Consider the following 15,902-nt stretch of genomic DNA (forward strand, 5'->3'; position numbering starts at 1 on the left):
CTAATAGAATTAGATCAGATGTTTTACTTTTCTTCTTTATTTTCCTTATCGTTAACTAATATATTTTGGTAAGCTCTTCTGTCCTTACCCTGTTACCAGATTATATGTTATTCAGGCATTATCCTGGGATGGGGGTGAAAGTAATGAAGCAAACCATAAATAAGAGTGCTTTCTACAGCTATATGGTTGCTTTGTGTTTTAAAATATATTTTTATTGATTTCAGAGAGGAAGGGAGAGGGGAAGAGAGAGAGAAACATCAATGATGAGAATTATTGATCAGCTGCCTCCTGCATGCCCCACACGGGATTGAGCCCACAACCTGGGCATGTTCTTTGACTAGGAATCGAACTGTGACCTCTGGTTCATAGATTGAGGCTCAACCACTGAGCCACGCTGGCTGGGCTGGTTGGTTTTTTAAATATTTAACTAGAGGCCCGGTGCATGAAATTCTTGCACGGGTAGGGTCCCTAGGCTTGGCCTGCGATCAGGGCCGGTCAGGGCCTTCCTTTGTTTCATGTCACCCCCTGGTGGTCAGCGCACATCATAGCGGGCGGTCGAACTCCCAGTCGATTGAACTCCCGAGGGGACAATTTGCATATTAGCCTTTTATTATATAGGATAGGATTGCTATTGCCAAACCATTTAGCTTTTCTGTCCTCCTTTCTTCCTGTCAGCCTTCTATTATCACTGGCTTTGCCTACAAATTCTGTATTAGAAGGAAGAGATGAAGATGGGTGTGGTTAGCACCCAATTACTGTCATAACTCTACTCTTATAGCCTCAGATGGCATTAGTTTCCAGAGAACATCAGTCTGGTACACAACATAATTAGGAACTAGCAGATGTAAATGAGTGATAGTTACATGAAGTGATTAAAAGCATGGGCTCTGGAGACAGACAAGCTATGTGATTTGGGTGACTTAACCTCTCAGTGCTTTAGTTTTCTCATGTGAAATGCTATGATAATACTTCCTACTTTAGAGAGAATAAGAAGATTGAGATCCAACATGTTATGTTTTAGAAACAATGTATAATAAATGCATAATATGCACAAATGTTAGCTGTTATTTCTGTTAGTAGAATAGTTGACATTAATATTATTAATGTCCCAGCTGTAACAGTAATACATTGTGAAGTTCGTAGGATAACATGTTTAACTTCTGTGGTGTTTCTCCCATCTCTGGAGAGCAGCATCCAGAAAGACTTCTTATTGCTTTGCTTACAGTAGGCCTTATAAGTTCTAAGGTATGTTCTATTTTGATGGCATATTTTTCAAATTACTATACTATAGGAGTTTATTACTTGATATCCATAGTTTCAAGAGTTCTTTGGAACACCCTGAATTTTAAAAAAGAAAAGGGTATATGTGAGTATTTTTTTCTGGAGAGAAACAAGACAGAGAGGGAGACAGAATTCCTCAAAAGATTAGTGACATTTTGAACTTATTGAAAAGCCCATTCATATTTGGGAGTCTAAAAGAATAAATTGCTAGAACTTTGGCAAAGAAATTTTTCATAAAGACTATCAGTGAGACTCTATAAAAGTAATGAAATATTCTTTTCCTTATCCTTTTGTTATATAGCACAAGTTATTTTATCATGCATGTCAAATATATATTAGTATTACTCTTTCGGCATGGCTAAAATTCAGGATCAAAGAAGGCACTAAAGTCATTGGTGCCATATGTGTTAAATATTTTATTTTTAAATATTTTATTGTTAAAAGAATAAGAATTTAAGCAAAACTTGCTATGTTCCAAGTTTGAAATTTGGCAAGCACAAAAGGACCATTTACAATTGAAATTATTTTCTTTGCTGCCATCTAGTGGTTAAACAACTTTTCTCAGCATAACCAAAGGTAAGTTAAAATAGTGATTCATTATTTCATATTTTACATATAAAAATTCTAAATTTTAGTAAGTAGGAGAAATATAGGACTAACTATTAAATGATCTTAATCATGCTATTTTTAAAGTAATACAGTTTTATTGTCTTCCATATCTACCATCTCTATTCTCATTTTTTCAAGCCTCCTAATTACTTAGCTTGCATCATCTCCTACCCCTCTCTAATCATTTTTCTGCAATAAATTTATGGTGATCTCTTTAAAAAGCAAATGCTCCCTGCCAAGCTTAAAACTTTTACTTGAAATTTCTCTTGGAATAAAGACCAAACTCCAAGAAGACCTGCAAGGTTACACAAAATCTGACTCCCACCTGCCATTCTAGCATATTTTTCTGTATCTCTTTTTTCTCTAGTCACAATGGCCTGCTTTTTCTCTCCATCTTAACCACATTCTTTCATATCTACCCTTACACTTGCTGTCCCCTCTGCATACTATATGCTTCCCTCTCTTCTTCACATAGTAATTCCTGCTCATTCTGAGCTATCATCCCTGCCCTCAGGAAGCCTCTCTGGTGCTGTCAGATTTCCCTGTTACAGGTGGTCATAGCAGCATGTATCTTTATAGTTCTCATCTCATTTGCAGTCTAACGCTTATGGGTCTGATTATTTCATTGATGTTTTTCTTTCTCACCAGACTGCATGCTCCTGGAGGGTAGGAAACACATTTTTTTTACTTGTCAAGTCTTTGGTATCAGGTTATTAACAACTGAATATAAATGTTATTGGGTTAACGGCTGAATATGATGTTAGAAAATAGGCTAACAATTTTGAATTATAGACATACCAGGGTGAGGGCTTACCTTAATCATTATGAGGGGAAAGAATCTGTAGTTAGCAAAATACAAATATGGGCACAAGATGCACTGGCTTCACTTTACTGAACCATATATTCTTGAAGTGTAACTAGATGCTTCCAAGTTTTAGGAAGCTTTTTAGTCTCTTCAAGTAGGTAGACATTTGCATTTATATACACCTCCAGTTGGCTTTTTGTAGTACCCAGTGATTTTCCACAACGAAAGAGACTGAGGTATGGGTGTCTGGAGGTGTGAAATATCTAGCCCTGTATGAATTTGGGTGGCTCCTCTGTACTGGACAAGAGGGCTGACAGGATATTTGTGCAGCCCTCACCCAACATGCATGTTCTTTGCCTTTGATCACAATCATTTATAAGATCTAAACCAATAAGTTCTAAACCAGAGATAGATGATTTAGTCATTGTAGTGTTGCTAAAAAAATTATATTGCTGATACGATTTCTTATCAAAAGCTGATAACTGCCGAAACCGGTTTGGCTCAGTGGATGGAGCGTCGGCCTGCGGACTGAAGGGTCCCAGGTTCGATTCCAGTCGGGGGCGTGTGCCTTGGTTGCGGGCACATCCCCGGTGGGAGATGTGCAGGAGGCAGCTGACTGGTGTTTCTCTCTCATCAATGTTTCTGATTCTCTGTCTCTCTCCCTTTCTCTCTGTAAAAAATCAATAAAATATATTAAAAAAAAAAAAAGCTGGTAACTAGTTTGTTTTCTTTCAATTAGGATTTTTTTTTGCTGGGCATTATTTACATTAATGAACAAGTATAAATGTAGACTAAGAAACTGCTTAACAAAAGCAGTTTTGATTTATTAAAAAATTCCATAATTTTTATTGCGATATAATTCAATACCATAAAAGTCACCATTTAAAATTGTACAATTCACTAGTTTTTAGTATATACCAGGTTGTGTAGCTATTACACTATTAATTCTAGAACATTTTTATCACCCCCTGAAGAAACCTGATATCCATTAGCAGTCACTCTACATTCCCTTCTCTATTTAGCTACTGTCAAATAGTTATTTTTATTGAAAATTGCTTTTTTTCCCTTGCAGAATCCAAGAAAACAGGGGCCTGAAACCCAAGGCAGTACAGCAGAATTAATTACAGGCCTTGTCCAACTGGTCCCTCAGTCACACATGCCAGAGATTGCTCAGGAAGCCATGGAGGTAAGGGAAAAAAGATTTCTAGGCTCTTGTAACTATATACATTCTTGATGTTTCTTTGCTATGTAGTTTCTGTGAGTGGTAGATATAGTTTCTGGACATCTGTCAGAACTATGTCATTTATGGAGATGATATGTTTTTGTCTACACACTGTATTATGAACTCCATGGAGAAAGAAGGGATTTACTTACTTTATATCACACATAGCAATACATTGTGCATATTCTTATGCTTAATAAAACACTCAGAATTTTCTCATTGTAGTTGACTCTCAAAATATGTATTAAAATTTCAAAATATATATTAAATCTAGATATAATTCACCTACCATAAAGTTTACTGTTTTAAAGTGTACATGGTAGTTTTTAGTGTACTCACAACGTTGTGCGGCCATCTCCACTATTTAACCCTCATTCCCCTGTCATCCCAGCTGCTGGCAACCCCACTCTGTCTTCTGTCTGTAGATTTGCTCATTGTAGATATTTCATATAACTAGGATCATATAATATGTGGCTTTTAGTGTCTGCCTTTTTTCATTTAATGTAACGTTTTCAAGGTTCATCCATACTTTAGCATGAATCACTACATTTTTTTTATTGCCACATATTTTGTTGTATGGATATATCACATTTTTTTCATCTATTCATCACTTGATGGACATTTAGGATTGTTCTACTTTTTGACTATTATGAATAATGCTGCTATGAAAATTTGTGTAAAAGTTGTGTGGATACATCTCTTTTTTTTTAAGGTTGGAAGAAATCTTCAAAAAAAATTTTTTTTAATTTATTGTTTAACATATTACACATGTCTCCTTTCCCCCCCCCATTGACCCCTCCCTGGCCACCCCCACCCCCCAGCACATGCCCCTACCCTTTCAGTGTTCGTGTCTATTGTTTATGCTTATATGCATGCATATAAGTCCTTTGGTTGATCTCTTGGATACATCTCTTAAGTATATAGCTAGCAGTGGAATTCCTGGTTCATATGGTAACTCTGTTTAACTTTTTTAGTAACTGCCAAACTCTTTTAAAAAAATGTTTTTGTTGACTTTTTTAAGAAAGAGGGAAGGGAGAGGGAGAGAAAGTTAGAAACATTGATGAAAGAGAAAACATCAGTTGACTGCCTCCTGCATGCCCCCTACTGGGGATCAAGCCTGAAACTTTGGCATGTGCCCTGACTGGGAATCAAACCTATGACCTCTTGGTGCATTGGCACAATGGTCAATCAACCGAGCCATACCAGCCGGGCCAAACTCTTTATCAAAGTGACTGTGTTCTTTTATATCCCCACCAGCAATATGTGTGAGGGTTCCAGTATCTTCTTGCCAGTACTTCTTGTTGTTTATCTTTTTGTTTATAGCCATTATAGTGGGTATAAATACAGTTGACTTTAAATATATATATACACACACACACACATATATATATGTACATACTAGAGGCCTGGTGCACAACATTTGTGCACTGGGGAGAGGGGGGTCCCTCAGCCTGGCCTGCTCCCTCTTGCAGTCTGGGACCCTTCAGCGGATGTCCAACTAAGCTGGCAGTCGGACATTCCTTGAGGGATCCTTAGCGCTGCCATGGAAGTGGGAGAGGCTCCCGCCACCACTGCTGTGCTGGGCAGCCGTGAGCCCAGCTTATGGCTGAGCAGCACTCCCCCTGTGGGAGCACACTGACCACCAGGGGGCACCTCCTGCGTTGAGCATCTGCCCCTTGGTGGTCAGTGCGTGTCATAGCAACCGGTCATTCTGCCATTCGGTCTATTTGCATATTAGCTTTTTATTATATAGGATATATATTACTTGCTAAATATGGTTTTAATTTAAATCAGTTTTATTGGGGTATGATTTACATATTATAAAATCAGAAGATTTAGAATATTTCTCATCACCTAAGAAGTTCCCCTTGTCTTTTCCAGTCAGTGTCCCCACCCCCTGTCCCAGAGATCACTGGTCTGATTTCTATCACTGTAGCATTAGCCTTGCCAGTTCTAGAAGCTCATGTGAATGGAATCTTAGACTATGTGTTCCTTTTTGCATGGCTTCTTTCACTCAGCAAGTTTTTGAGATTTATTCATGTTATTTCATGTATTAGTTCCTTTTTTTAATTGATAAGCATTCTGTTGATGATTATACCAGTTTACTGACTTGTTAATGGCCATGTAGGTAACATATTTATCATTACTAAAAGTTATCTTGTGCTCCTTTGTGTTTCCTCCTTCCCTCCCTCCTGTACCTCCTGCCTGCTTCCTTGCATCCCTCTGTAACCATTCATCTACTTTTTGTTACTATAAATTATTTTGCATTTTATATAAATGGAATTATAAAGTATGCACTTTCTTCCTGTCTTCTTTTTTTTTTTTTTTTTTGACATCACAGCAGAATTTAATAAAGGCTAGTCTTTGAGGCACTATTCTCATCAAATGTCCCAAGACAAAATTGTTCCATGGTCCATTATTGCTGGGGTCCAACCCCAGCAGGTCCAGGGGTCTCCAAAGGTGTGGACGGAGTCGGGGAAGAAGGAATGACATGGAGACAGCGTTCAGTTGATCAGCAGCCTAGCCAGGATCTCTAGCCAAGTTCTGGTCAGGATCTCCAGCGAAGTTCTGGTTAGGATCTCCAGCCAGGTTCTGTGTCCATGTTCCCTCGCTAGGTTCTCCAGCCAGGTTCAGTCACCAGGTTCTAGTCAGGTTCTCTTGCCATGTTCTAGCCAGGTTCTGTAGCCAGGTTCTGTGGCCAGTTTCTGTCCAGGATCTTTTGCCATGTTCTCTCCAGCGAAGTTCTTCTGTCTCTAGGTTCTGTGTAGGTTCTGTGTCTAGGTTCTGTCCCTGTCTTCTTTAACTTAGAATGATTATCATGACATTCATCTATGTTGCATGTATCACTAGTTCATTCCTTTATAAAAATTTCATTCCTTTTTATTGCTGTACTAGAGGCCCAGTGCACGAATTCGTGAACCTTGAAAGGAACTGTGGGCCTCAAGGCTGTGGTGGGCATAGGGGCAGGTCTCACTCAGCACATCCTCCGCGCCTCCACCTGGCCCTCCCATTCCCCGCCACGGCCCCTGGTCCCCTGTCTGCCGGCAGCCTCACTCCCGGCACCATCAGTAGGTGCGAGCAGCAGCTGCCTGACCCAATCAACCCTCAGGAGTAGGGGGAGGTGGAGAAGCCCTCAGGGGCGATCGGGGCCAGCAGCCACCACTCGCACCTGCTGACGGTGCCGAGCAATCGGGACTGGCGCTGGGCGCCAGCAGCAGGTGTGAGCAGCAGCTCCGGTGCCGGCAGCAGTTGCAAGTGGTGCCGTCACTGGCAGCGGGTGTGAGAGGTGGCTGCTGGCCCTGATTGCCTCTCAGGAGCCGGGGGAGGTGGAGAAGCCCTGAGGGGTGATTGGGGCCAGCAGCTGCCACTCGTACCCGCTGTCAGCGCTGAGTGATTGGGGCTGGCGTTGGCGGCGGGTGTGAGTAGCAGCTCCAGTGGCAGCGGGTGTGAGCGGTGTGCAGGAGCAAAGAATTTACAGTAACCACCAGAGGCTCACTCTGATGACAGCGACTGGTGCCCTGCCTTGGTCTGGTGCCACCGTTCACCTGCTCCACCATCTCACTGCAGCTGACACCCTCCATGTTCTGCGCTCTGCCTCCTGCTGCCAATGCCTGCCATGTTCCACATGCGCCCCCTGGTGGTCAGCACACGTCATAGCTACTGGTTGTTTAGTTGTTCTGCCATTTGGTCTATTTGCATTTTAGGGTTTTCTATATATAGATAGGGTTCCATTGTGTGGCTGTACCACAATTTATCCATGTTGATGGACATGTTTTTACTTTTTGGTTGTTACAAATAAAGATTCTAGGAACATGTATGTACAAATCTGTGTGCAGACATGTGCTTTCATTTTTCTTGGGTAAATACCTGAGAGTGCAAAAATCTTACTATGTGGTCATTTTTTAAAAAAATATGTTTTATTGATTTTTTTACAGAGAGGAAAGGAGAGGGATAGAGAGTTAGAAACATCGATGAGAGAGAAACATCGATCAGCTGCTTCCTGCACACCCCCTACTGGGGATGTGCGCGCAACCAAGGCACATGCCCTTGACCGGAATTGAACCTGGGACGTTTTAGTCTGCAGGCTGATGCTCTATCCACTGAGCCAAACCGGTTAGGGCATTATGTGGTCTTTTTAAGAGAAACAGCTTAAATATAAGGGCATTGGAAGGTAGACAGTACAAGGATAGAAAAATATGCCATACATACTAACCCCCAAAAACGAGATACAGAGGGATATCTCATTATTACAAAGGTGTTCACTTCATCTGGAAATAAACTCTATATGAACCTAATAACAAAGCTTCAAAATATAACATGTAAATAGAGAGAGAGAGATAAATCCAGTTATAGTGGGGTACTTGAGCATACCTTTCTCAGCACCTGACGGAATAAACAGGCAAAATAGTAGGGATAGAAGATATGAACAATAAAACTATCAAATAAGACCTATTTGACATATATAGAGCAGTACACTCAATAAAAACTCTTTTTTTTTTTTTTTAATCCTCACCTGCGGATATTTTTTCCATTGTTTTTCATAGAGAGTGGAAAGGAGAGAGGGAGGGTAAGAGAGAAGAAAGGCAGAGAAACATTGATGTAAGCGAGACACATTGGGTTGGTTGCCTTTCACACTCGTACTGGGGCCAGGATCGAACCTGCAACCTAGATATGTGCCCTTGACTAGGAATTGGATCCTTCAGTGAGTCAGCCAACACTCTATCCACTGAGCCACGCCAGCCAGGGCTGCACTTTCTTTTTAAGTACACATGGAACATTCAGTGTATCTTGAGCATGAAATCTCAACAAATTCTAAAGGAGTTATTCAGAATTATTTTTATGACTATAGTAAAATTAAGCTAGAAATTCATAACAAAAAGTTAAACATAGGACCTAACAATTTCACCCAACAGGTATGTACCCAACAGAACTGCATCTATATGTTTACCAAAAGACATACAAAAATATTAATAGCAGCATAATTTGTAGTAGTCAAAAATTGAACTTAAATGTATCAACAGTAGAATAGATTGGTTATATTTGGTTATATTCATTATACTGATTACAACAATGAAAAAAGTGAACTGCTAAGTGCAAAGCATGAACAAGTCTCACAGACATAATGTTGAGAGAAAACAGACAAACACAAAAGAGAACATGCTGTAAGGAACAGGCAGAAATAATCTATGGTGATATAATTAAAAAGTGGCTAGTTTTGTCAAGGCCTAATGACTGGAAGGGAATGTAAAAAAGGCTTCTGGGTGTTGATAATGTTGAGCTAGGTACTGGTTACATGAGTATATACATTTGTGAAAATTCATTGCACTATACATTTAAGATTTGCTACTTTATTGTTTAAGCTGTATACTTCATTTTACCAAAATGCTTATATTTGTACACATTGCTGTTGGTCCTATAAATTAGTATATTCCTTGAATTCTTTTTAGAAGGCTATTTGACAATATTTGGCAGGAGCTATGCAAATGCCTTTTTAGTGTGTGTGGTTATAATTCCCTTCCTATATTTTTTAATCCTGAGAACAATTTCAAAAGGAAAGAGCTACACAGATGTGCTTACTGCTCTTATCCTATATAATAAAAGCCCAGTGACCTAACAGCGGAACGACCAGAATGACTAGTTGACCAGTCACTATGATGCTTACTGACCACCACGGGGCAGACACTCAATGCAGGGGCTGATCCCTGCTGGCCATGCCTCCCGCCAGTGCATGAATCTGTGCACCAGGCCTCTAGTTTATAACAGGAGGCTATTAGAATTTTAAATATTCACTAATAAGAGAATGGGTTAATATTTAATGATAAGAGAATGATATTTTAATTTGGTGAACTATCCATTTAAATATCCATTAAAACATATGGAGCTCACCAGCAATATTGAAAAGTATGAAATGTCAGATGAGTATACTATGTTTATAGCTCTGTTAAAATATATGTCAAAACGAAAAAACAGAAGGGAACGTGAAAAGGAAAACAATTATATTAACTCAGGTAAAAGGCTAACATTTTTTCCCAATATTTCAAAAAATATTTTGTCATTCAATAACAGAGAATTTGCCACTTAAAATTTTGTCAGTAAGTTATATTAAATTTTTGCACAATAGTGACAAAATTGAATGTTAATTTGTGCTGTTTTTCCTTGATATGAGTTATAAATTATATAATTTTTTAAGAGTCTCTCACTGAATAGCAGTTTTCAGTATGTATTTAAAAGTATTGACAGTAAAAATGTTAGGGATAAGGTAATAGAGGTGTAACCTTTAATCATTTATAATTTTTGGAGTTATAAAGTAGTCCAAGGGTGGACATTTAAATAACTTTACTGATTTGAGGCAGATTATCAGTGCCTATTTGCAGTTTATGCACTTGATTTGGTTTTAAGTCTGGTTCTCAACCTTCCTAGTGCCACGACCCTTTACTACAGTTCCTCATCTTGTGGTGACCCCCAACCATAAAGTTATTATTTTATTATTTTTTTAATATATTTTATTGATTTTTTTATAGAGAGGAAGGGAGAGGGATAGAGAGTTAGAAACATTGATGAGAGAGAAACATCCATCAGCTGCCTCCTGCACACCTCCCACTGGGGATGTGCCCGCAACCAAGGTACATGCCCTTGACCAGAATCGAACCTGGGACCCTTCAGTCCACAGGCCGGTGCTCTATCCACTGAGCCAAACCGGTTAGGGCCATAAAATTATTTTCGTTGCTACTTCATAACTGTAATTTTGCTACTGTTATGAATCGTAATGTAAATATCTGATATGCAGGATGTATTTTCATTGTTCGCGATCCAAAGGTTGAGAACCGCTGTAAGAGACGAAATCAATTCTCATTATTTGTTCCAAACAATGTTTCATTGGAATTGTAATAAGATGCTGTAAGAGCCGAGTAAAGAATTGCCAAATATGCAGACTAAGGACTAAGAAAATGTTCAGAGCTCAACAGTGTGCCTCTGGGGGAAGCACTGTGGAGGTGGAGTTAGGGTAGGGCTGGTCTGAAGGAAGAGTCTTTATACAAACTTTTTGATGACTTTATTTCATAATAGTTTTTTTGTATATTAGTTGTATATTTTTAATTAATTCCTGTTAATGTTCTGTGAGCCAAATTCCAATTCAAATTGAAATATTTTAGGATGAGCCCAGCTGGCGTGGCTCAGTGGTTGAGCATTGACCTATGAAACAGGACGTCACAGTTCAATTCCCGGTTGGGGCACATGCCCGGGTTGCGGGCTCCATCCCCAGTGTGGGGCGTGCAGAAGGCAGCTGACCAATGATTCTCTCTCATCATGGATGTTTCCATCTTCCTCTCCCTTCCTCCCTGAAATCAATAAAAATATATGTATTTTTTAAAAAGAAATATTTTAGAATGAATACTCTGCTATGAAATACAAAGTCTGTTTTGCTCTGTTCCAATAGAATTCGTGGCAAGATTACTTTTTCTTTTGGCCTAGAGGTAAAATAATTGTTGTGTGTATTAATTTTGGCAAGCTCTTCTTACTTGGGGACTAACTTTATGTTCCACAGAATTCTTTGATACTTATTGAAATTATTCATATTATAAAGCAATTTTTACATGTATATATTGGTGTTCTGAATTCATCAATCACGTAACTTCCTGCATGTATGCCATTTTAAATAAGAATGATACAAATAAAGTTATTTATTTACATATGTATCTTGTTTCCTGGAGATCTGGGTTCTCAGAGTTCTTCTCTTTTGCCTTACACTGTATGTTGAGGCTACAATTAAATTTGATTTGTTAGCATTTATAAAATAAATAGTCCAATGTTACGTTTACCAAAAGTTTTTTGAGTAAGTCTTGTTTCTCTTTTTAAAAATTCAGGCTCTGCTGGTTCTTCATCAATTAGATAGCATTGATTTGTGGAACCCTGATGCTCCTGTAGAAACATTTTGGGAAATTAGGTATTTGGACTTTTATTTTTTAATTCAATTTAAAATTTTATTTTGTATTTATTTCTTGTCTTTAAATATTAACTCTATAGTACTTGATTTATTGTAAAACTTTATTCACCTATAACTCCAGAGGTTTTATGATTTTGTTTGTTATTTGACTTGAAATTATTAGTTAGAATATTTCTTGTTTTAACTCTGGGAACAATGTAACAGCAATGTAGAAAAAAAATTTTAATTGTGCTACATTTTATTACCCAACCATAAGTACTGATATATGTTGTAATCTCTTTTATTACATATTTCTATGTAATTACAACTGTGTTTTAAATTGACTGTGTGCAGTTATAAGCTTAGAATTTTAAAATTTTGTAATGTTAATAGTTTGCTTTTATAAACTATGATCTTGTAAGTTTTTTTAATAACCATTGTTTTTGATGAGGGAATTAATGACAAACATCTGCCTAGAAGGTAAAAACATACAGTATTTTATAATTTCTTTCTTATATTATATAAATTACTACCTTTTTCGTAATTTTTTTTTAAAGTATATCTTTATTGATTTCAGAGAGCAAATTACTACCTTTTAATGAGCACAAAAAGGAGTACATTGAGGAAAATTTAGCCTCAGATTTTGTCATTATCTTACCATAGAAGTGAGTACACTAAGTTACTTGGCAGCTGAGTTCAGTCCTCCACCAAGAGCAGTGCTCTTCCATACTAATGCAATGTGAACCACACATGTACTTCAAAATTTTCCGGCTTCCACATGAAGAAGTAAAAAGAAACAGGGAACATTAATTTTAATATATTTTTAATCCAGGATATACCTCTAAAATATTACTTCACTACGTAATCAATACAAAAGTTATTAATGAGATCTTTGACTAAAGTCTTCAAAATTTTATGTGTGTCACACTTAGAGCACATCTTAATTTGGACAAACCACATTTCAAGTGCTCAGTAGCCATAAGTGGTGGCTGGCTAGTGGCTACCACATTGGATATTACAACTTCAGTCTAGGAATCAGCAAACTTTTTCTCTAAAGGGCCAGGAAGTAAATATTTTAGGTTTTGTGGGCCAGATAGTCTCTGTCATACTATTCATTTCTACTATTGGAGCATGGGAGCGGCCACAGACAAATGTAGATCAATGGGTATGGCCATGTTTCCCCTAAAATTTTATTTGCAACAGCAAGTGATGGGTTGATTTGGTCTGTAGGCAGTTGTTTGAAGGTATTGCAGCTCTAGAGTACTGGGTTTACTCCAGTCTGTGCTGTATAGCACATGGTCTGTCATTTTTCTTTTTTTGAGTCCTCCATAAGGATTAGATGCATGGACAAAATAATTGGGAGTTTGGGGGATAAGAGGTGTAGAAGTACTTGACTTTTAAAAAAATATAATCTGTAGATTTATTCCCTTTGATTATCACACTGTTAACATTTTGATAACCATTTCTCTAAAACACATCTCAGAACTGAGAATAAGCTTCTCTAAACTTGTGTCCATTATGAGAGAATGTCATTACATACTGATTATTATATGTATTACTATTGACAATGCTGGTAACAATGAACTTCATATTATTGCAGCTCACAAATGCTTTTTTACATCTGCAAGAAATTAACTAGCCATCAAATGCTTAGTAGCACAGAAATTCTCAAATGGTTGCGGGAAATTCTGATCTGCAGGAATAAATTTCTTCTTAAAAATAAGGTAAGCAAAATGACATCTTTAAAAAGGGAAGAATGTTTGGAATTGTAATGGGGAAAAAATTAAGCAAATGTTTATTAGCCAAGTTAGTTCTACTTAGCTCCTCCCTCCTTCACAAAGTTTAAGGGAAGTAATTGCTAACAAATCAACATTTAAAAATTATTTTGAGGTCCTGGCTGGTGTGGCTCAGTTGATTAGAGCATTGTCCTGTGCACCAAGGGGTTGTGGGTTTGATAACCTATTCAGGGTGCATATGAGAGGCAACCGATTGATATTTCTTGCTCACATCGATATTTCTATCTCTCTCCCCCTCTCTTTTCTTCTCTGTCTAAAATCAGTTTAAAAAAAGAGGAAGTAGGAAAAATAAAAAATTATTCTGAGGCTTTGGTTTTAGAGTTGCAATCCTGACTAATTCTAATTGAGCGAATAAGCAGGTCTCTGTGGGGGCAGGCCTACGAGGAGTGGAGGCTGCTATAACCAAAATAGATTGAAGAGCATATTCTACCTCTGCTCTAAAGTTCCTACCTAAGGTTTGGATTTTATGGCTATACTAGATCAGGGAATGCTATCTATCAAGAGGCTGAAGGAAACACACAATCTAGGTTTATTTATATTCCTGCCATCAAGGTTTCACCTCTTGAAAATATCAGGAAGCTTCTTCCTTGGGGCTGAGTGAAAAGTTTGATTATGAACTTTTGAAGCATTGTGACAGGTTTTGAGGGATAGAGAAGAGCCTTAAATTTCTTTTAATATAAAGTTTCTATAGTTAGTTAAAAATTCTGTTGTGGCATAGTTTTAGGAGTATTGGATTCATTGAATTTTTATCCTTTTCTAGAATCATAGCTATGAGAAATCTTAAATGTAACAGACTAATATGCTTTTCAGTATACCATGCAGCTTATCACATTTTCTTTATTTAGAGACGGGCTAATGGTGAATTGCGTTTATTCACATCTGGCTTATCTTTCTGTGTTAAAATAGTGGAATCTGACATTCCTAAAATAAGAAAGAACATTAGACTTCATAGTTTCATGCCCTTGCCTATGGTATAATTCTCTGGAGTAATCCAGCATTAAGTAATCCAGTAGTAAATCTAATCAGTGCAGTCACTCTTATGACATACTTGGCATATATACCCGTGTTAATTACTTACTGGTCCAGAGGAGCTTAATCTCAAAAGAGTCAACTTCTAATTACTCTGAAATGGCAGATGATAAAATGTTATAGGAGAAAAATCTTTATAAATCATGTTGATATTTTACTTGTGCCCATGTTAGACTGGGAAATGTTAATTTGCACTTCTAGAATCTGCTGTTTTGATGACTTCAAGGGTGGAAAACTGAGAGGCATTTCAAAGACATTGAGCAAACATTATTTGTACTACTAGGTTTCTGGTGAATGTTCCTTAAAGTGAGGAGAGGTGTTTCAGGGTAGTCTCAAAAAGGAAGACAACGCATAGTAAGTATTTATTTCTCTTGATTATCAGTGCTTCAAAAAGGCTTATTTATTTATTCTTTCTAGCAGGCAGATAGAAGCTCCTGTCACTTTCTGTTCCTTTATGGGATAGGATGTGACATTCCTTCAAGTGGAAATACCAGTCAAATGCCCATGGATCATGAAGAGTTACTCCGTACTTGTACTCCTGGAGCCTCTCTCCGGAAGGGAAAAGGAAACTCATCCATGGTAAGCAGCTTCTTTTGTACTTTTCCATGTCATCATCTGTGCTCTGTATTTTCTTCTGAATGAACTTTGATAAATTTCAATGAGGTAATATAGCATGGTAGAGAACTGCTTAGATTCTAGTGCTATCACAGCTCTAGTTAGGACGAAAGTTCCTAACCTCTGTGGCTCAATTCCTCAGTTTTAAAATAGGGATAATAATAATTCCTACACCAGAATAGTTTAAAGATTAAATGGGATCATGTTTAAAACAGTATTTAATCAAGTATTTGACACTTATAAGCTATAACTGACAGGTATAATTATTATAAACTACTCCATAAGAAAGACCATTTAAATCCCAGAAGTTTAAAAGTTGTACCAACTTTAAAAAGTACAAATTTACTGGGAGAAAAAGCATTTTGCTTCATTATAGGTAAACTAGTGACCCAGTGCACAGATTCGTGCACATTGAAAGGAAATTAATTAGAAGGTGGCTGGTTGGGTGGGACTGGGCGAGATGGGCCAGACACGCCCTGGAGCCAACCTGCGGGGGTCCTTCCCTGCTGGTCACACCTGGGGTGGCGCCGTGGCTTTAAGGGCGTCTGCAGAGTGAGTGGGGTCCCTCCTCTGGCAGGTGGGGTCCCTCAGTCTGGCCTGCAGGGATGGGGCCGAAACGGGCTC

General features: G+C 38.0%; 1 protein-coding gene across 13 annotated transcripts in view; it reads left to right on the top strand.

Annotated features, from left to right (window-relative positions):
- The window catches only part of NF1 (neurofibromin 1), a 242,066-nt gene that overhangs the window by 89,829 nt on the left and 136,335 nt on the right, over nt 1–15,902 (top strand). For 12 of the 13 annotated variants that reach the window (XM_059669430.1, XM_059669433.1, XM_059669423.1 and 9 more), the window contains 4 exons: nt 3,768–3,881; nt 11,780–11,859; nt 13,439–13,562; nt 15,081–15,242. In XM_059669430.1, coding sequence (XP_059525413.1) covers nt 3,768–3,881; nt 11,780–11,859; nt 13,439–13,562; nt 15,081–15,242 — 480 coding nt within the window. The remainder of the gene's footprint in view (nt 1–3,767; nt 3,882–11,779; nt 11,860–13,438; nt 13,563–15,080; nt 15,243–15,902) is intronic. The other variant, XM_059669424.1, reaches the window with a different exon arrangement.

This window comes from Myotis daubentonii, chromosome 16, assembly GCF_963259705.1.
Source record: "Myotis daubentonii chromosome 16, mMyoDau2.1, whole genome shotgun sequence".
Lineage (NCBI taxonomy): Eukaryota > Metazoa > Chordata > Mammalia > Chiroptera > Vespertilionidae > Myotis > Myotis daubentonii.